Source organism: Dama dama, chromosome 24, assembly GCF_033118175.1.
Source record: "Dama dama isolate Ldn47 chromosome 24, ASM3311817v1, whole genome shotgun sequence".
In the NCBI taxonomy this organism is placed as follows: domain Eukaryota; kingdom Metazoa; phylum Chordata; class Mammalia; order Artiodactyla; family Cervidae; genus Dama; species Dama dama.
Window position 1 is genome coordinate 23007405 of NC_083704.1, and position 22065 is coordinate 23029469.

General features: G+C 48.4%; 1 protein-coding gene across 3 annotated transcripts in view; it reads left to right on the plus strand.

Moving 5' to 3' along the window:
• Positions 1–22065, plus strand: part of SRGAP3 (SLIT-ROBO Rho GTPase activating protein 3) — a 247967-nt gene that overhangs the window by 220308 nt on the left and 5594 nt on the right. For 2 of the 3 annotated variants that reach the window (XR_009690322.1, XM_061128036.1), the window contains exons 15-21: positions 1550–1684; positions 4815–4920; positions 5105–5332; positions 8395–8474; positions 14939–15119; positions 16236–16385; positions 18460–18787. Coding sequence is in view for 2 of the 3 variants with exons in the window: in XM_061128036.1 (XP_060984019.1) it covers positions 1550–1684; positions 4815–4920; positions 5105–5332; positions 8395–8474; positions 14939–15119; positions 16236–16385; positions 18460–18787 (1208 nt within the window). In the remaining variant the exon portion in view is untranslated. The remainder of the gene's footprint in view (positions 1–1549; positions 1685–4814; positions 4921–5104; positions 5333–8394; positions 8475–14938; positions 15120–16235; positions 16386–18459; positions 18788–22065) is intronic. The other variant, XM_061128037.1, reaches the window with a different exon arrangement.

The following is a 22065-nucleotide window of genomic DNA, read 5'->3' on the forward strand; positions in this document are numbered from 1 at the left end:
ATTCAGAAAAAGTTTTCACTGTAAGAAAAATGAAATGCAAATACAAAATAAGTGAAGGTAAAGAAAACCTTGTATCTTAAATATGAATTAGAAAGATCAACATCAGTGTGAACGATGAAAAATAATATATATGTATATGTATATATATATACACACACACCCTGTATCTACTGAAAGAACCTGGAAGTTCTTTATAACACTCCTATAGCAATGAACACACCTAAAACCTAGATCTTGGTTTCTAAATACCATTCCCTACAAAAAACAAACAGAACTCCTTGAAGAAGTTTTTTTTATTACAGGTCTGGGTCAAGGAAAGTACAAGGATTCAGAGATACCTTTTATGCCAGACAGTAAGGAAGTAATCAGTAGAGATCACATCAAAGAACATAAAAAAGGACTCCCCCTGGCCAGATCTGAGCATCCCAATGAATAGTGGGTAGTGGGTTAAACACATTGAATTAAAATTTATAAAAACAAGTCCATAAAATGTTAAAAAAAAAAAAAAAAGAGGAAGGTGGAGGGAATATGGAGAAAGGTTTTCTTTGTAGAAGAATGTCAGCTAGTAATTATAGATGGAATGATAGAAAATCACCATTTTGTTGGAACCCCAGGGTAATAATTGATTTGGACAAAAATGATCATTGGATGCCCAAAACATTGTGTAAAATATGTTGAGTATGGTGGTAGGCACATAGATCACTATTGTTTATAAAAATATCTTATCTTTTATTTATATTGATTATTACAAAGGAGAAATTATACCTTTACAATGCAGAGATCTGGAGGCCACCACCTTAACTCAATGATCAGACATCATCTACATAGCATTCTTGCCCAAAATGTTTAACCTGACTCTGATCATGAGGAAGCAGTCAGACAAATCCAGAGTGTGAGACATGGTACAAGGCAGTTGGCCTGGACTCTTCAAAAGAGCCAATATTATGAAAGGCAAACTAACAATAAAAATGTTGGAGTCTATTTTACATTAAAAAGACTAAAGAAACATAACAACTGAATGAATGGTGTGAACATTGATTAGATCTTAGCTTTTGAAAAATTCTATGACAGACAAGGGACAATGGGGGGACGTTTGAGCAGAGTCTGTACGTGAGATGGTGTTTGGAACTCTTGTTAATTTTCCTAGGTGCCATAAGGTCGTGTGTTGTGTGGTTATACAGGGGAAGATCCTTATACTTAGGAGAAATGAGTTGAAGTATTTAGCAGTGATGTGTTATAACGTCTACAGAATACTCTCAAATAATTGAGCAATCATAATTATAAGTGAGAGAAAAGGGGGAGAAAGCATATATGGCAAGATGAGTTTAAGTGTATGGTGATGGATGTTCATTATTTTCATTCCTCAACATTTTAATCGATTTGAACAGTTTCAGAATCAGTTATAGGGAGGCCTCTAAATATACTGTGCTGGGGAGGCTGTCGCATCTGCCTGTCCTCCAATTCAGGCAGGGCCAGGTGCCCTCACCTGCCATCTGCACACATCCTGCCTCCTAACCACACTGAATCATCATCTCCTGTTTCCTTTCAGGTGAAGACCCCCTTGTGGATGACCAAAATGAACGAGATATCAATTCAGTTGCTGGCGTTCTAAAACTGTATTTCCGAGGACTGGAAAACCCACTCTTTCCTAAGGAAAGGTTTCAGGATTTGATATCTACTATTAGTAAGTATTTCCTCAGTGGAATGATCAGTTCCTTGACAAATCTTTATTGAAGTGGCCCTCCAGGCTTATCACTGCAGGAGGGGTGCTGTGAAAGACGCCATATGGCTCTTGTCCTCCTGGAACTTAAAACCTAGTTGTGGAAATAACAAGATGGTTTATAACAGAAGGGCTCATGGGGCACGGTGCACCTCTGAGTATAGGAGGAGTTCAGAGGAGAAGAGGCCAAGGGAGCCTTGGATTCTCAGATCACACCCGAGGGGGAATGATGAGTCTTTCAGGAGGACTGGACTCGGGGATCCTGTGAAGGTCGGGGACACACAGATCAATGGGACCAGCAGGAGGGTGTCCCACCCAGTACATGGTATTAAGAGACTGGGAGGGTAATATGCAGCAAGAAAGAGAAGACATTGAATGCCTTGCAAGGATTCCAGAGCTTTTCCCTTTGGGCATTAGGGAGCCACGGAAGGTTTGGGAGTGAGGTCAACAACATGACAAACAAGGGAAATGATAAAAAATACATTGACTGGGGGCTTCCTCTGATGTTGCTAGCCATCAGAGTCCTTCTTGGCTGGTATTTTCTGTGGATGAAGGCAAGAGTCCAATCTCAGAGCTGAAGTAAAGGCACCTTGACTGTACGATGCTGAAATCCAAGGCAACTTTTTGGAAATACATATATATATTTTAAAATAAACTTCTAATTTTAGCATACTAGAATGTTAGTATTTTGGAATAAACCCTCTTTTGAAATAAACTCTTTGAGTAGCAGAAAAGTCTCCCCACACTCAGGTTCACATATGGATGCTTCTCACAATGTTCTGAGGGATATTTGCAGCCAAGAAGGTGCCCCAGGAGGTGATAAGCCCCAAGGGAGGCTTGAACCCTCTAATTTGCCTTGAGTGAAAGATGCTTCCTCCATCCACCCTTCTGCCCTCATATTTCCTGCTCATCTTTCCAGATCCACTTCAGGCTCCAGACCACCTCTCAGAAATCCCAGGCCACAAAGGCACATCTCTGTCTGAGCCCGGTGTCCCTTGCTCTGCCGCTGTTTCCAGAAGCTCCACTAGTCCAGCTCCAGAGCAGGGCCCTCAGGAGACACGGTGTTCGGCCTCTGGTACAAGGTCATGACATTGTGTACCTTGAATCACAGGATGAGAGAGAAAGTCCTTCCTCAGTTCCCTCCCAAAGCCTTGATTACATCAACGAGTGACCCGTACAAGTCAGTCTCCCTGCAGATCAGAAAGGGCAGGGCCTCAGGCTCAGAAACTTGTGTGTAAAACAGTGTCTGCCTATCATTTGGTAGCTTTGTTTTGCTTTTTTTCTATTTTTATCTTACCTTCTAAATATGGCAAGTGATCCTGGTTTCTCATTTGCAGAGTGAGGTGAGGTCTCCTTTTTAAAAGAAACATATTCAAGAACACAGTATTAAGAACTGGTGATGGAGGTGGCCTAGGGCACTATGACTGAAGCCGCGGACATGGAGGGGCCCGAATGAGGGGCAGTGGACCCTGTGTGCGAGAGTCTTCCCCTCCGTGTGGAGGCCTGGGTGAGGCATCAGGCCGTGAATGAAAGTAGGCTGGAGTGTGCTGGGCAGAGAAGAGAGATAACCAGTGTGTGCAAAGGCCTGGGGCAGGAGAGCCTTTGGTGGGAGGGGGAAAGTAGATAAGGTGGCCTGGCAGAGCTTCTCCATGGCACCCCTGGCATTTAGGGTAGAGCCGTGCCTTTTGTGTATCCCACACACTCAGGACACTTAGCACCTTGGCCCCTGGATCCCAGATACCAGTGGCATCCTCTCATCACTGTGACAACCCCAGAGAATGTCCCGCCTGTTTGAAAGAGCCCCAGGGGTCCCCTCCCACTTCATCTGAGAAACGTGGCTCCAACACTTTGAGAAGGGGCAGCAGCTGAGAGATGAAGCAGGCAAGGGTGGTTGAAGCACCATCATGAAGGGCCTTGGAAACAGAGGAGAAAGGCGGAGAACTGTGTTTTTGAAGCAACGTGCTGACAAAATGTGGAGGCTGGAGAGAGGAGGGGACCCTGGGAGGGAAAACCATGTTTTTGTCTGAAAAGGAAATTGACCTGGGTTTATGCATCAGCCCTGCAGATAATCCTTGCAGCTTTTGTAGCTCACTCTTAGTATGAGCTCTCTCTCTCAACAGAGACAAGCCCGCAAAGCACTTTTTTCTCCTTACCAAGTCAAATCTGCTGCCCCCAACTCTGGCTTGACTGATAAAATGTCTGTTTCTCTAGGGCTGACCTGAAAACAGGGATCAGAGATGAGATCCCAAGCATCACCAGGCTCTTTGAACAATGTGCAGCTCAGGAGGTGGTTATTTATTCAGTGTTCATTTCCTGAGCACCTACTCTGTGCCAGGCCTGTGCTGCAGCTGGTCTTTTTAAAGAGTTTAATAAAACCTGGTCCCTGCTTGTGTTCGTCGAGACTCATAGCTTGTGGGTGACAGAAACTCAACTTACACTGATGTAACCTGTAAAAGGGGATATATTGGCTCATATACCTGAAAAGTTTAGGTCCAGCTGGACCCAGACCTCAAATGACATCTGCAGGAGTCTGTCCCTTCCGTGTCTGTGATGCTGTCACTCCTGGGAATCATCTTCTTCCCACTGAGCCCCCAGCTGCTCCTCCACCTGGTTTCAAGAGGGAACTTCTCTCTATGTGTTCTCTAGCCAAGTCCCAAGGATCAACTCTGATGGTTCTGACTAGGCCATGGACCCCTCTCTGGGCCCCGCCCCATGCCCAGGGGATCATGATGCCAGGGTCATATTTCCATCTCTCGAACCAAGTAAAATTGCCTCCCCCGAACCACATGGGCTGATCTCACAGGTGAAAATGAAAGTGTCAGTCACTCAGTGGTGTCTGACTCTTTGCAACACCATGGACTGTAGCCCGCCAGACTCCTTTGTCCATGGGATTCTCCAGGCAAGAATACTGGAGTGGGTTGCCATGCCCTTCTCCAGGGGATCTTCCCAACGCAGGGACTGAACCTGGGTCTCCTGCATTGCAGGCAGATTCTTTACCATCTGAGCCACAGAGATCTCACAGGTAGGCTCACAAATGTTGTTTGCGTGGGTCTGTGAGGATGAAAGGCGCCCTGAAAAGCCCCTTTTGTTACAGAACTGGAGAACCCAGCTGAGAGGGTGCACCAGATCCAACAGATCCTCATCACCCTTCCCCGCGTGGTCATCGTGGTCATGAGATACCTCTTTGCTTTCCTCAACCAGTGAGTTGCCTGAACAACAAGGGCCCCTCTTTGACTCAGCCCTGGCCTCCTAGGGGAGGGGGGTGTCCTGGGGCTTTTGCAGAACATAGAACCCTCCTGAACTTGAGTAGAGCCTCCCAAAGAAAGAAAGCACAGGGGAAGATTCACCTTTCCCTGGTGGCTCACGGGTGCTCCTCTCTCATAGCCTCTCACAGTATAGCGACGAGAACATGATGGATCCCTACAACCTGGCCATCTGCTTTGGGCCCACCCTCATGCACATCCCCGATGGGCAAGACCCTGTGTCCTGCCAGGCACACGTCAACGAAGTCATCAAAACCATCATCATCCATCATGAAGCCATCTTCCCCAGCCCCCGGGAGCTGGAGGGACCTGTGTATGAGAAATGCATGGCTGGAGGGGAAGAATATTGGTAAGATTCCATTCTTCCTAATGTTATTATCGTCACCGTTCTTGGTTATTGTTGCTGTTATGCCAGAACAGTGGGAAATCCTTTGATTTTTTTCTGCTTTTTAGTGCATACTCCTATATGTGTTTTCTCATCTGAGCTTCACAGTAGCCTTATATGAGGGATAGATACATCCAAGACTGTCTTGGTTTATAAGGGACAGAAATATAACTCAAACTGGCTTAAGCTAAATGGTAATTTACTTTTAACCAAAAAGTCTGGGATCATGGCTACAGGTATAGCTGGATCTGGGGGTTCGACTGTTATCGTCAGGACTCAATCCTGCAATTCTCAGCCCCAGCTCTGTTCTCTTCTACACTGGCTTCATTTTCAGGCAGCCTCTCACTTGGTAGTTTCAAGAAGGCACCTGATAACTCCAGTTTTTAGAGCCTGTTCTCTCAGCATCCCCAGTGGAAAAAAAGCTTTTCCTTTCCAAATGCCTCAACACAAACTCAAGTATTATGTCTCTTCCTGAAGCTTGGGTCTGGTGAACTAATCACATCAGTTAGGAGATGCAGCGCTGTCATTGGCTAGGTGAGCTGCAAGCCCATCTTAGATAGCAGGGCAGTGGATAATCCCCATCTCAACCTCTTGAACTGAGAATGCCACTTCCCACACTTGTCCTCTCCCACCTAGAGTCCTCTTTTTCTGGCAGAGAGAGTTCACATTCTTGGAGAGCTCCACACCAGGTCAATGGGTGCTAGTTGGGCACCTCTGTGTGCCTTGGTGCTATGCTGGGTCTTGGGAAAAATAGAGTCTTTTATTTTTTTCAGTATTTTTTTAAGGATGGTTTTAGTATTTTAAAGTCTTTATTGAATTTGTTACAATATTGCTTCTGGGGTTTTTTTAATGTTTTTTTTTTTTTTTTTGGCCATAAGGCATGTGGGAATCTTAGCTCCCCAACCAGGGATCAAACCCTCACCCTCTGCACTGGAAGGCAAAGTCTTAACTCCTGGACCACCAGGGAAGTCCCTTGAGAGGAGCATTTTAGAATCTTATCAAACTCAGGCCTGACTACCTTCCTCAGGCTAAAACCTTAAAATGCGGTGAAAATAGGACATTTTTTATAGATGAGGTGGAGGTAGAAAATTCAGAACACCAACCAACAGAGGCCAAAGGGCTCCTAGTCTTTCTTCCTTCCCAATCCAGGACAACACTCAGCTGTCTATTTAGGTATTACCCACACTGCTTTCAGCCAGGTGCTATAGGGGAGTTTGCGTTTTGATGATCAGAGGATTCCTGGACTCTTGCCTCGCTTAGTTCTGTGGGCACATTTGGGCAATTGCTTCAAAGAAGGGAAACGTTCCAGCCTCATCGTTTCTCTGCAACACCTCCCTGCATAGAAACCCGGGCCCGCTGCTCTCTAATCTCATTTGAGGCCCTGGGAGCAGGTTTGTCCCTGTTCTGTAACAGAGATTCAACAGCCAGCAAGCATACTTTTAGGACAAAGAAAAGCTTTTCAGTTTTATAGTTTTTGCAGCCATTACCAGCTTTCTTTTCTGCTGCACAGAATTAGTGTTCTGGGAAGACACCTACAGATCGTAGCATACTTACCAAAGCACTACATATAATAACAATGCTTTTTATAATCCCGTTTGTGCCCCATTAACTATTAATTACATGGTAATTTTGGACAAGTTTTCAAAGCCCAAAAGGAGGATTTGGCTGTGAGGGTCTCATCAAAGGGAACAACATTTGTTCATTCCCCGTATGGTTACTGAGAATCTGTCCTGCGCCAGGCCCTAGGCTGGGCAACAGGGAGGTAACCCAGCCAGAATTAACTCCTGACACGGCAGGGGAGAGGGACAGGCAGTTCTAGGAGTAGGGGTCCCGGAGCCAACGTAGGGAGGTTAGAATGGCTGACTGAAGGAAACAGTGACTTGATTGAGAACTGTAGGATGAACTGGGCTCAGCCAGGTGAGACTGGGCAAAGATTGTGCTAGGCCTGGAGCATGCAGTAAGATAAAAAGCATTTCTGTTTGACTGCAGGGTTGCAGGTGACAAGGGGACTGTGAGGAGCCAGCAGGAGCCAGGTTATGAAAGGTCTTAAACCATTGTGCAGCCTGGACCTTATCCAAGAGAATTTTTCACAATAAAGCCCATATTCCTTTAAATGGTATTGTAAATGTCACGTCCTCCAAGAAGCCTTCCTTGGCACCCTGTGTAGGACCCTTTAGAGCTCTTGTCTCAGCTCATTTGTGCCTGTGTAACACATTTCAACTTGCGGCACTTTTATTTCTCAGCCCATGAGAGCAGGGTCTGTATCCACACTATGCATCAATGCATGCCTCCTCCCTGGCACCATGCCTGGCATATATTAATATATCAGAACTCAATCAATGGCTTTGATTAAAAAAACTGATCGGCTGACTCTGTGAATGATCCCTGGCCTCAAGAAGTTTATAATCCAGTGAAGGGGCAGCAGCTGATGAAATTATCCCAATGCATTAATGCTGAATTTTTCAGGCCTGGAGTCACTCTATCCCTATGCCCATGATGGTTGCCAGCCTGCTGGCTGCCTGGGCTGCTGTGGGTTTTGCAGGCCACTCTGAGAGGCAGCCCTGAGGAGCCTGCTCCTTGGGAGCTTCAGCCACCTCGCTGAGCATGTCACCTCTGCTCTAAGACAGAAAGCCAGGCCACTTGAATGACTCTCAGTACACTTCCAAAGTTCTTTTCTTTTCTCCCCTGGGGTCTTTTCAAGGATAAACACCAGGGCTTTACTGCCTTCTAGATCTTACAGAACACTTAGGCATCAGCAACCATTACCAAGAAGACAGCCCAGCAAACTCCAGAGCTGGGGCAAATGGAGGAGGCTATTCAGGGAAGCTTCCTGATGGGTGAGGGGGCCAGAGTGGTTTTCTGTTAGAAAGGTCTGTGGGTTGTCAGATGGAAAAGATGGGATGAAGTGGGCTCGATGTGGTCTGGGTCAAGGCCCAGACGTGGGTTGGGCCAGCGCCTGCGAGAAGCCGAGGGCAGTGTGAGGGTACACAGTCCCCCAGGAGACCCCTCCCCGTGTTTCCTTGCAGTGACAGCCCGCACAGTGAGCCGGGGACCATTGACGAAGTTGACCATGACAACGGCACGGAGCCTCACACCAGTGACGAAGGTGAGTGAGGGGGAGTCAGGGCAAGGCACTCACCCGGGGGTCTCCCATGCTGCCTGCCCACCTGCTGCGCTGATCTGTGTAAACCCCACCCCCCACCTTCCCAGCTTTGCCAGTCAGCACATCATCCTCTACAGCAGAGACAGAGACCCAGAAAGACCTCCAGTTCACCACATCCCAGCATGGCTTGCCTTCTCCCCTTCTGTGTCCTGCCTGGCCTGAGTGCAAATTCTAAGTGACCAGGGTGTCCTAAGTAGAAAGCAGGCTCTGTCCTCTGCCCCTTCCCATACTGGGCTCTGTTCTGCACCCAGCACATGCTGGGACGTGGGGCACACAATGAACCAGACATGGTCATCAAGGTGCTCCTGGTCTTGTCCCCCGGCAGCTGGAGGGCAGCTCCCCACCATGCAGGGTGATCATTCCAGACTGCAGGAGTGACCAGTGCAGTGGGCTCCCCGAAGGCGAGGCCAGACAGTGGTGACCCAGGCGAGGGTGTGCAGGTAGAGGGAAAAAGGCCGACCTGGGCTCTGATTGACACCTCAGACCTTCCACCGCTTCTAGATAAGGAAATGGCATCAGACTCACCTCTGGGGAGCGTGAACTGTGTCGCCAAGCAGTCTGGATGATTTGGGCCTGAGGCCAGCGTTTCCATTAGGCAGATCAGGCCCACTGCCCAGGACCCACAGTGCTGTTTTCAGGGCCCATGAGAATGTTCTAATTCATTTCAGTATAAGAATTTAAAAAAGGACATGAGCCTGGATTATTTTCATCTTTATATCAGTGTGGTCATAAAACATAGTTTTGATGTTTTCTTAGTGGAGGAAGGGGCCTGGGCAAGCAAGGGTACCTCGGGCCTGAGCGTCCCAGTGCTGCCCTGTGTTGACTGAACACAGCCCTCCTTTCTCCCTGTGATAGACTGTTTAAAAATCATTATTTAGCAGTTTTCTTACTGGCCTTTGTGTTTCTCTTGGGGGCAGTCCCAGGCCCTGTTAGCCACCATTTTGGTCAAGAGAGCTGGGATGTACTCTGGTGAGTTTCCTGGGAGTTCATGTAAGAGGCAAGACTCTTCCATAGGTGGGTTTTCATATTCTAGTAGGACTGTTTCCGTTGCCAGTCACAGAGCCTTCAGCTGAAACTGACGTAGGCATAAAAGGGATTCAGACCATATACTTGAAAGTCCCAGGGTAGGCATGACTTCAGGCACGACTGGATCCAGAAGCTTAGTTGGCCTTGTCAGGGATGTGTCTCCACCTTGCTCTTCTGCTTCCTTCATCCTCCGGGGGGATCTTCCTTTTGCGGTGGTCTCCGACAGTTCCAGGCTTTCATTGTCCTTTTACCCAAAGAGCTTCCTTTTCAAAATGATTCCAGTAGAGTCCCTTGGTTGGAGTCTCACCGCACTGTCTCGAGTCATGCACCCAGGCAAGAATCAGTCACTGTGGCCTGAGAGGGAGGTGATGGGTCGGGCCTGGGTCGTAGGGCAGGAAAGTAAATCAGGGCATAATGTTCAGCTCTGCTAGAATTCTTAGCGATTAAAGCCACCCTGAGTTGAGAAAAACGTCCTGCAGAGCCTCCTTTAGGAGATATGAAGGCTGCCACCTTCTGATTGTTTGCGGTGGTTTGCTCTTCTCTTTCCTTCTTGTCCTCTCTTTCCTACCAGCTCTAGTCCTCCCTCTCCCTCTATCACTTTTAATAGCCCCCTGCTCGTTCTCTCCATCTGTTGCTTTTTGACTACTGGTTATGTGCCTGTGTGCGTACACACATGTGCAACTCTTGATGTTGCTCTTGCTCTCAGGCTTTCTTCTTCCACTTCCACTGGGGAAAAACACCTCTTGTCCAACAAGGTAGCTTGATTTCTCAGCACTGAGACCTGTTGGGGCTGCTGCTGGTGGAGGCAGACTTGTCCGTGGGGAGGCAGATGTGTCTGTGGGGAGGCAGGTCAGGCGTCGCCTTGCAGCATTCCTGGGGCCTCAGGTCACTGTCAGTCAGCCTGCACCCGCTGTGTGGCCGCCCTGTCTCCTCACTGCGAGGTGGCGGGTGCTGTGGGCACCAGGACCAAGGAGAGGGATGGACAGAGGGCACAGGGGTTTGCGGCCTCAGGACCCCCCGGCAGGCTTCACCCCACCAGAGAGAAGCTTTCAGAGGAATTTGAACAAGAGAGTCTCAGGATGTGACTTATGATTTTAAAAGATCCCTCCAGCTGCCGTGGGAAAGACGACTCTACCAAGCTTGAATGGAGGTGAGGTGGCCAGGTAGAAGGACGGTAGTGTCTGGACCGGCGGGGAGAGGGTGGCATTGGAGGTGGTGAGGCCGGTCAGATTCAGGGGACAATTCGAAGGAAATGCTGATGAGTTAGCTTCTGTGGCCTGAGGGAGTAGGCAGATGGTGGTTCTGTTTCCTAAGATGGGGAAGATAAGGGGATGAAGCAAGTTTGGGGAGGGGTGTGTGGGAGAGTTGGTAAGCTGTACTATTTTAGGTGTGATAAACCCAAATGACAGACTTCCTAATAAATGGTAGCTATTATCCCTGTTTCTACCCCACACGATTACACAGCGACATCTGCAAACACACGAGCTTTTTCTCAGCTTGCAGCTCAGCTCTGCTCCTCATCTCTTCTTTTCTCCCCCTTATATTTTCCACTTCTCCTTGCTCCCCTGCCCCCAACTCCAGTCTACCACCAGTGACTGCTGGAGCTGATGAAGTGGAGCAAGTCTCCACCCTGGGCGGTTCCTTCAGCAGAGCAAAGGGTGGGCTCGGAAGAAGCCCTTGGGGTCACACCAAGGAGCACCCAGCCCTTGGGGTTCAGCTCTTGGCCTTGCAAACCCTCTGGCCTTTCTCTCTCTAAAGCCAGGCAGGTATATAGGTTACTAGGTGCTGCTCACATAGGGATGGTGTGAGAGTCAAAGATGCAGCAGAGAGTACAGAGATCTCTCCATTTTACTGAGAAGGTGACTCTGAGTCAAGATCTGAGTTTATTTGATCCTAAATAGCCGGTCTGTCATTTTGCATCAACTTTGTCAGAATATCTTGCAAAGACACTTGTCAGGGAACCAGCAGGGGAAAGCTGGCTTAACTGTCTGACGCCTGCTGTCTACAGCGGGCTGTCCCAGGCACTGAGGACTGGGTCCACCCAAAGACCACTGCATCTCACGGGGGCACCGGCCCAGTCTTCTTGAGCCAGCTACTCACAGAGAAGAGACCTAATGTGTGTGGGTGGGGTGGGGAATAACAGGGAGAGATGACTTCCATGCTGTCCATGGCCCTTAGGAGTCATTAACTCTGGTATTAATAACAGCAACAACTACATCTCATATGAAGCTAATTGTTTCCCAGGCACTGTTACAAGCTGTTCATGTGTAATAACTTGTTTAGTCCTATGACAACACTATGAAGTGGGTACTATTCTTATCACTCCCATTTTACAGATGAGAAAACTGAGACTTAGAAAACAGAACTAAATTTTTCAGGTCACCCATGTTAAAACAAAAAGGTGGTAAAGCCAGGTATTGTTGGCTTAGCTCCATGACGGACAGGTGGATGGGTGCACGGACAGGATCAAGATAATCCATGAGGACAAGAGAAGAGACAGTCCTGATGGATGCTCAGCACGGGAAGATATCTGCAGGCTAGCGAGAGCAGGGGCCGCCTTTGTTACTGTTTTGTTTATTAGCATTTAATAGATTTGTCTATTTATATAGGTACATGCATGTGTCTTCTTTTATGGTATTAAACATCTTTGTGCTTGCTTTAAAATACAAGCACATTAACACTTATACATGACCCATTTTCTCCGTAGCATTTCTACCCATTTGCATCTCTTAGGGTACAGGCTTTAACACAAATTGTAGGCATAAATAACTGTCCTGCTCCCCCGAAAGTCTCCTTCCCAAAGATCACTAGCTGCATGGCCTTGAGCAAAACACTTAAATTCTCTGCAGTGCAGATTTCTTTGTCTAGTCCCACCCCATAAGCTAAAGCCATTGTTGTTTTTTTGTTGTCCAGTCGCTCAGTCGTGTCCGACTCCTTGCCACCCTATGGACTGCAGCACGTCAGGCATCCCTGTCCTTCACCATCTCCTGGAGCTTGCTCAAACTCATGTCCATTAGTAATTATAATCATAATCACAAGAGCCGCTATAAGCTGAATGCTTAATGTATGTCTGTGCTATGCTGAGAACTTTCACATGTTCTCTTTTTTTAAATATATTGAAGTCTTTCTTCTTATCTAGATATATTGATATATAACAGTTTATTAATATAAGATTTATGGGATAATGATTTTATATATATATATATATATATATGTGTATATATATATATATAGAAATGATCACCACAATAAGTCAGGTTAACATCCATCACCGCACAGTTATATTTTGTTTCCTTGTGATGAGAACTTTTAAGATCTACTCTCAGTAGGTTTCAAATATAAAACATAGTATTATTAACTTTAGGCACCGTGCTGAATATTACATCCTATGACTTATTTATCCTGCTGAATATTACATCCTATGCCTTATTTATCCACTGGAGGCTTGTACCTTTTGATTTCCTTCACCCATTTCATCCACCTCTCACCTCTGGTAGCCACCTGTCTATTCTCTGTATCAGTGAGTTCTGTTTGTTTCTGATTTTAGATTCCACATGTAAGTGAGATCATACGGTGCTTGTCATCTTCTGTGTGACTTATTTCACTCAGCATAATGCCCTCAAGGTCCATTTATGTTGTTGCAAATGGCACGATTTCCATCTTTTTATGGCTGAATAATTTCCCATTGTTTCTATACACCAGTCTTCTTTGTCTGTTCTTCTGTCTATGGACCTTTAGGTTACTTTCATATCTTGGCTGTTGTAAATAGTGCTGCAGGGAACATGGAGGTCTGCACTATATCTTCTCAAGTTAAATGTGTTCATTTCCTGTGGGTAAATACCCAGAAGTGGAATTGCCGGATCACATGGTAGTTCTGGTTTTAATTTTCTGAGGAACCTCCGTAGTGTTTTCTGTAGTAGCTGTACCCATATACATTTCCACCAGCAGTGCACAAGTTCCCTTTTCTCTGCATTCTCACCAACTCTTGTTTGTTGTCTTTCTCATAACAGCCATTCTAACAGGTATGAGCTGATATCTCACTGTGGTTTTGATTTGCATTTTCCTAGTGATTAATGGTGTTGAACATCTTTTCATATACCTGTTGCCTATCTGTATGTTTTCTTTCATGCTTTATCATTTAATCCTCTAAAGGCAACTGAGGTGTGCATCAGTTGTGTAACCTGCCTGAGGTTACACAAACAAGAGGTGGCAGAGCTGGCGTAGGAATATTTCAAGGACAAGAACTACGTTCTCATTGGTTAACCCAGGCAGGGCCTGTCACTGAGCAGAGAAGAATACAGCTCTGATGGGGAGAGGTGTGTATGCAAAGAGATATGCTTGACCTGTAGCCCCAGTAAGAATTCTCCCTACCCCCAAATTAAGTTCATGGATGCGCATGTTAGCTCAGGCTGCCATCATGGAATACCTTAGACTGAGTGGCTTAGACAACAGAAATGTGCTTCCTCACAGTTTGGGGGGCCAGAAGTCCAAGATCAGGGTGCCATTAGGGTTAGGTTCTGCTGAAGCCTCTCTTCTTTGCTTGTAGACAGCTGCCTTCTCGCTGTGTCCTCCCATGGCCTTTCTATTGTGCCCATGCAGAGACAGAGAGAGAGCTCTCCGATGTCTCTTCCTCTTCTCAGAGGGACACCGGTTCTATCATATTAGGTCCCCACCCTTATGACCTCACTTAAGCTTAATTACTTTCCTAAACACCTCATCTCCAAATACCATTACACTGGGAGTTAGGACTGCAACATATGGATTTGGGGGAAGACAGTTCAGTCTATAACAATGAGCTCTGGAGAGAAGCTTCTGGGAAACTTTAAAAATTGTATACAACATTTTACATGGAAGAAAATCCATACACAACATCTGTTTGACCTCCTACAAGGTAAGAACCACCAACAGTGTGATATGTGAACAAAAAGGGAAAGGGTTCATGGGAAAATGGAAACAGAGCTGGTATTTAAAGGACAGAAGAAAAAGAAATTTCTTATTTTATTTTATTTTTTTTAATTTTTTTTATTTTTTTAAATCTTTTTTTTTTTTATTAGTTGGAGGCCAATCACTTCACAACATTTCAGTGGGTTTTGTCATACATTGATATTCTTATATTATTTTTATAATGTTAAAAGGGAGCAGTGGAAAGTAAGGATGTAGTATTTCAACCCCACTTTCCATTTTGGGAAGTGAGATGGCCTGCCTGCGGTCACAGCACAGGGAGTGGATCTGAGCCTGGAGCCCAGTATCCTGAGCCCCAGCTCATGCTGTTCTCACCAGGCATGCTGTCTGCGCTGCCCCACGGAGCCAGGGCCCTCTGACTGAGGCTCCTGGGCTGCCTTCTGTCCTCATGGATGCTCTCGCCCTTGCTTTCCTTCCAGAAGTGGAGCAGATCGAGGCCATCGCCAAGTTTGACTACGTGGGGCGGTCCCCACGGGAGCTGTCCTTCAAGAAGGGAGCCTCACTGCTGCTGTACCACCGCGCCTCCGAGGACTGGTGGGAGGGTCGTCACAACGGCGTGGACGGGCTCATCCCACATCAGTACATCGTTGTGCAGGACATGTGAGTGGGCGCTGGGGCCGTCTGTGAAGAGTGTCGTGATGGATTAGTGATGTCTGGAAGGGGCACAGGAACATCAGCGCTGGATCATATGCCAGTGATTTGCTCTCCCTGCTGGGACACGCGTGCTTTTCTGTGAGAATGGATTATGTCTCAGCTCCCTTTGAATGGTGCTCCATTTAACATATAAGCAAATTGCTCATCCTTCACGGTCCACAGGGACAGTGTTTGGTGCTCTTGGCTCGCCATCCTGGCCCACCTGACAGCCTCCAGGGCATTTGTCACCCGCTCTAGTTCTCAGCGTCCACTGGATCTTTCTGTATACCTTCGCCTTTCAGGGCCTCCACTGTAACCAGTGGCCATCCCACTGCCCTCTTAACAGCCCACTGTTCTCTACCTTGAGATAGCTCTCCCAGGAGAGGGGTAGAAACAATCATCCTCTCATTTCCAGCTAAGACGGTACTATTTTTAAAAAATAAATAAATAAAAATAACTTTAGGCCTTTAAAAAAAAAAAAAAGAAAAAAGCTCTGCATCCCAAACACCTAGCCCCAGCATCAGGCCCAGAAAGTCGACACCTTCCATTCTTGGAAAAGCTTTGAGGGTTCCTGTATACACTCCCTCCGAGTTCTAGTCTGGCTCAGGTTGAACGATTTACCAGGCTGCAGGCTGGGCCTCAAGGGGCGGGGGCCAGAGGCATACATCTTGATGGCAGAGCAGACCATCTGGAGCCAGAGAGAAGTCCAGGTCAGGCAAACAAGAGAAGAACCCTAGGCGGCCCTCTGACCCCAGGCCTCTGAGGACAAGGACAGGAAGTAGGATAGAGGAGGGGAGAGGGCGTAGGGGGTGGTGGACAGAGCACCCCAACAAACTCCAGCCGCTTCCCATTTGTCCAAAGCCAAGGGTCGGGGAGGGATAGGAATGCCTTCTACTTCCCTGGCTGAACCCCAAGCTGCGGGAGGAGCAGGTAGGGGAGAGTGGTGCCCCCGAGCGCCTCCTGCTGGGGAAGCGGTAGCGGCGCAGCCACGAGCTGTGGGTGCGGATCCGGCCCCTCAGGTCTCAATACACCCGGGTTGTTGGGAGCGAAGCCCTCCCAGTTCACACCTGTCCTTCTCCCCAGGGACGACGCCTTCTCTGACAGCCTGAGCCAAAAGGCCGACAGCGAGGCCAGCAGTGGGCCGCTGCTGGACGACAAGGCCTCCTCCAAAAACGACCTGCAGTCCCCCACGGAGCACATCTCGGATTACGGCTTTGGGGGGGTGATGGGCCGGTAGGAAACTCGGGTTCATTCTTTCCTGCTCGTGCAGTGCCCATTCGGGTCTGATTCGGGAGAAGTAAGGGCAAGGGAGGGACAGAGGGAGGCTGTCGTGGCCGCTTGTTCCCCAAAGGATGTGACGCTGGGCACGCCTGCTGGGCTGGCTGGAACTGGCCTCGAATGACAGGTAGAAAAGCGATCCAGCTTGGGACAGAGGTGGAGAAAGAGGAAAGACTTATACAGGCAACCAATCCTTTTTACTTAAAATACTAATAACATGGGGGAGGGAGAGTTACAAATTGGCAAGTACTTTTCCTCTCTCTCCAGTTCTTACACCTCCTCCCCACTTTGTGTTGAAAACCTAAGTTGTTATATTTTAAAATGTGAAGTTCTTTTACTCGCTGAAGCGCACCGCGTTAAGTAGAAGTCTCACGCACACTGCGTGGGGGGAAATTGACACTCGGCTCCACCCACATATTTGGCGGGAGTGTGTTTGCCAATTTCTTCACTCCCGTGTGGGCAGGGCTATCACATGACCTTTCTGCCAGGTAAGGAGCTAGGCTCCTCACTCTGTATACAGGTAGAGCCCAAAACACTTGGTGGTTTAAAACAAAACAAAAAGAAAACAAAACAAAACAAAAAAAACAAGGAAAAGAGAAGAAAAGAAAAGTTGGCAGTTTCTCACTGCTTTCTTAATCAGATCCTCAAAATGTCATATTCTCTGTTTTTGGTGGAGAGGTCATGGGATCAACCCACACGCTGGGTGCTTGCAGACAGAGCCAGAGAAATTAGCTGCAATAGGAACCTAGGTTTATGAATTTATTTCAGCAGAAGTCCCAGTACCTCTCTCCAGCAAACTCTGTTCAGTTCAGGGTGTCAATAATCAGCAGATAGAATCAGGGGAAGTGTATGGTTGGGGTAGGTGGATGACAGAGTTGAAGTCCTTTGACATCTAGGGGGGCCGTACCTTCTCCTGCCTCAATTTCCCTCTCCTTCTGTCCTCCCTTGTCTGCCTTCCTCTCCTCCTTTCTTTCCCAGTACTCTTCCACTCCAGCACCAATGCTTTGGTCCTGTTGGGGTGACCACAGGCAATGCTTAGCTTGGCTGGTGGCACAGGGTGTAAAGCACTGCTGACTGCATTGAGCTTGGTCCCCGTCACAATCCATCCCCACACCCGGTCCCTCCTCCCCACTCCCGCACCCCTCCCAGCCTTCCTCTCCTCACCAGTGCCTTCAGGGCTTTGCTGACCTCCCTAGGCTGCAGCAGAATCCTCGGTGGGTAGAACCGCTTCAGAGTGGTCTCCCACCCACTGAACCTCCCTTGAAGGTGGGTGAGGAATATTAGACCCATTTAATGGATGAATAAAGTGGGTCTGAAAGAAGTTGCTGGAAAGTCAGTGACAGACAGGACAAGAATCTGCCTTCCAGATAGATACTTTAGGCCCCTTTTCTCTCTGCCACAGCCTCCTTGAAGGGTGAAAGGTATCCAAATGTATAAAAGGCATTCCAGTGACACAGGTTTTTCTCTTAATGATTGGAAATGTTCAAGGTCTGGAAAAGCCTTATAGAAAACAGCCCTTTGGGGAGATTGGGGGAGGGTGACAACACTGGGCTGAGTTGAGTTCGCAGGGGGCCCTACTGTGCTTGCAGGGAGCTGGTAACTCGTGGTACAGTCAAGCCTCAATGCCTCAAACCAATCAGAAACCCTTTGGAATCATGGAGACATCTAAACCGCTTAAAAACATGTCACGAACCCAACTAACCATGAGCAAAGTGTTCCCAGGTTGCAATCCTCCTGGCCCTGACTTAACACATAGATGAGATTCGCTGTGTAATTAGCACCACTGACTGCAGCTTAGAAGCAGAAGGCCCAATCCTTCGTGTGTGCGGGTTAAACCTGCTTGGCCTGAGTTCTGCGCTTGGGCAGTCCTTCACGGCAGAATCGCCGAGTCTGGCTGAATGAGGCTTTACTATACCCACTCCCTAGACTAGTGTGTAGCATGTCTGGACTCTGGGGGATTGGCTGACCCACGTGACACCGGCCGGGGTTGACCTCTGCCCCATGCCCCTGCCCCCTGGCTCCTTTGCAGAGTGCGGTTACGATCTGACGGAGCAGCCATCCCCAGGCGCCGAAGCGGGGGCGACACACACAGCCCGCCCCGGGGCCTGGGGCCCAGCATAGACACACCGCCCCGGGCCGCCGCCTGCCCCAGCAGCCCCCACAAAATCCCCCTCACCCGGGGAAGGATCGAGAGCCCTGAGAAGCGGAGGATGGCGACGTTCGGGAGCGCCGGCAGCATCAACTACCCCGACAAGAAGGCGCTCTCCGAAGGGCACAGCGTGCGGTCGACGTGCGGTTCCACCAGGCACAGCAGCCTGGGGGACCACAAGTCCCTGGAGGCCGAGGCCCTGGCCGAAGTAAGGGCCGGCAGGAGGCAGGCGCGCCCGCTGACACCCCCGAGGGGCAGGGGTGGGCCCCTGCAGACCGGGGAGTCAGTTCGCCCTTCACGCCAGGTCAGGCTAAGCCAGGACACAGGATAGGTAGTGAGCTGGCTTCCCGCGCCCCTGCTGGCCTCCCCCTGGGAGGGGAAGCTGGATGGGTGTAGCTCCTGGCTAGAGCTCCTGTAAAGGCTCAAGGCCCCAGTGTCCAGGCTGGAGGTGGGATTCCCAGATAGGGGATGTGGTTGTCGCAGGTGTCTCCGTAAGATGGCAAGACTGTGCTATTCATGTTTTCATTTGTTCATCTTTTCATTCATTCCCTGATTCATTCATTCGTTTATTTATTGATGAGTACTGATGGAGCATCTGTTGTGCTCACTCACTGGCTGGCACTGAGAAAATAATAATGGCATAAAGTGGACCCAGGTCATGCCCACATGGAGCTTAGGGTTTAGAGAAGAGAGGGATGGCAACCACCTACACACACAGCTGTGAAAATGGCAGCTGGGTCAGGAGTCTTGAAGGAGTGGAACTCTGTGTTCCGAGAGCCTAAAATGTGCGGATTGCTCGTAAACAGTGAGAGATGTCTCTGGAGAGGACAGTACCAAGATCCAAAGGGTAGGCAGGACGAAATAGCTGAAGCTAGAAGCAGAAAATGTTCCATGCTCTTCCAAAGTGCTTCGAGTTTTCTGTTGTTAGGTAACTTCTTAAAAATTTGGATGAGAAACCTGTGTGATTTTTACACTTGCCAAAGAAAGCACACAAATTCATTTAAAAATTGTTACCAGTTTGTTTGAATTGTTTAATAATTTGCACAACAACTTTCATGTGTTTTTGACAGTTTTATCATAGTTCAAGTTTCCACTTTTCTCCCTGGAATATGGCTGGCAGCCCATTATGTATCCCCTTCTCAATGTTTTCTCCCTGTTAAGAAAAGAGGGACAATCAGAATCTTTGGAGCAGTGAGGATTCTATTGTGAAGAAGGGGGTTGGGGACCTTGAAACACCCATCCAAGGTGGGAAGGTCTCATTTAGGACAAAGTGAAAAGTGATCATTCCCTGCCCCCCTGCCCCACCACTGTCCATGCTTCCTGGCGCCTCTCTGCAGCTCCACTTTGAGATCATGGCATCACGTCTCAGACTAACACCAGGCTTGTGCCTAAACACCTCAGCTGATCTTTTTCTGAGCTTGCTGTCTTTCTGGCCCACACTCTGCAAGGGTGGAGTGGTGGGGATGGTAGGGATGGTGGTAGAGGGGCGATAATTATATTTTACTTATTAGTTTTGCCTTTTGGCTCTGCTGGAGTAGAGCAGACTGTGTAGTGATATCAGTGGGGGACTTAATTTAAGCAGCCTGGGGTGTGGAAGGTGGCCATTTATCTCTACAGGGGTGGGAGGTAGCAAAAGTGGGGACCGGACTGCCTTCTCTCCTGTCGTGCAGGACCCCCCACCACCACCACTAATCCTTGTGGATAAAGGCACAAGCAGTGTCTTCTTAAAGTAGACAGTGTTATGGGCAAAGGATGAAGTATCTTGGCGAAGCATATACGCTAATATTGTGTTTCGTGTTAAGTTGCTCCCGTTGTGTCGTGCTCTTTGAGACCCTGTGGACTGTAGCCCGCCAGGCTCCCCTGTTCATGGGATTCTCCAGGCAAGAATACTGGAGTGGGTTGCCATTTCCTCCTCCAGGGGATCTTCCTGACCCAGGGATTGAACCCGTATCACTTTACATCTCCTGCATTGGAAGGCGGGTTCTTTACCACTAGTGGCACCTGGGAAGCCCACAGGCTAATATTGGCTGTTAGCTAATCACCAGTGTCTCTTCACAAAGCAAAATGATGAGCTGGGACGGATTGGAGCCTGGTATGGGGGCCCAGCAGGCAAGAGCCACCTGAGGACAGGGGAGGAAAGAAGGGAAAGAGAGACCTGGGTGGGGAAGGGGCTGGCCGGGACACCTGCAGGCACCAGCCCTATCAGTCTAACCACACTTTCCATTTTTTTTTTCCAGAGTTGCCCCAGGGCGGAAAAGCCAGTTAGTGTGTCTCAATAGTGATGTGGAGCCTGAAGTGGGGCCAGCATCTTCCATTACCGGCTCTAAGCACTGTCCCCCATTGTCCCCTTGGTAGCCCAGCTCAGCCTGAGTGGAGGCATCCCTGGGAAACCCCACGGGAGCCGAGGACTCTGGCTGGGGGAGAGCAGAGGTCACTGTCAGGCAGTTCACACACATCACCGCGTCTGCTGTCTCCTTCGTCTTCACTGCCAGTGGGGGGCTTTCAGCTCAGGGACCAGGTGTGTGCAGGGTGACTGAGCCTTGCCCGAGGTTGCCCAGCGGCAGTGGTAAAGCAGTCTTTCTCCTCCCAAACCCGGGCTCTGTGTCCTGACCCAGGCTCCTGGGTTACATGCTGCAGTCCAGCTCCAGCGCCCCTTCCTGGGATGCTGAGCCCCAGGCCAACCCTCTGAGCTGCCGGAATCTCTTTGAGTGTCATTCAAAGTGCTCTCATACTGATGAGCTCTTAAATGTCTCAGTATCCCCAGGAACTGCACAGGCAGATGAGGATTTTTGTTGCCTTTCAAATTTTTCATTTTTTTTTCTAAAAAAGCATTATAATAGAAGAAAGTAACAGTCCCATCACCCTGGGGTGAGCATTGTGAATGTTCTAATATATAACCTCTGAACATTTTTCCTGTGGACGAAGGAGAGATATGAATAGATTTGTTAATATTAATGCTTAGGTGCATGAACTCTGGAGTCAGACTACTATGCCGCTAAGTAGTTGTGTGACCTTGGACAAGTTAACCAGTCTGAGCTTCTAATTCCTTATGTGTGAAGTGAGCATAATGGTAGTTCCTAGTAGATAAGTATGGTAGATAAGTATGAGGATTAAATGAATCATTGGGGAGGAGGCTCACACTGGTGCTCTGTATTACCTCTGCATTATTTGGGAAGTACTATGACCAGGTGCCATGGCATGCTTTTCAAAGGGACCATATCATTTGGAGCTTCCCTAGTAGCTCAGATGGTAAAGAATCCGCCTGCAGTACTGGAGATCTGGTTCAATCCCTGGGTCAGGAAGATGCCCTGGAGAAGGGAATGGTTGCCTGCTCCAGTATTCTTGCCTAGAGAATCCCATGGACAGAGGAGCCTGCTGCTGCTGCTGCTAAGTCGCTTCAGTCGTATCCGACTCTGTGCGACCCCATAGACGGCAGCCCACCAGGCTCCCCCGTCCCTGGGATTCTCCAGGCAAGAACACTGGAGT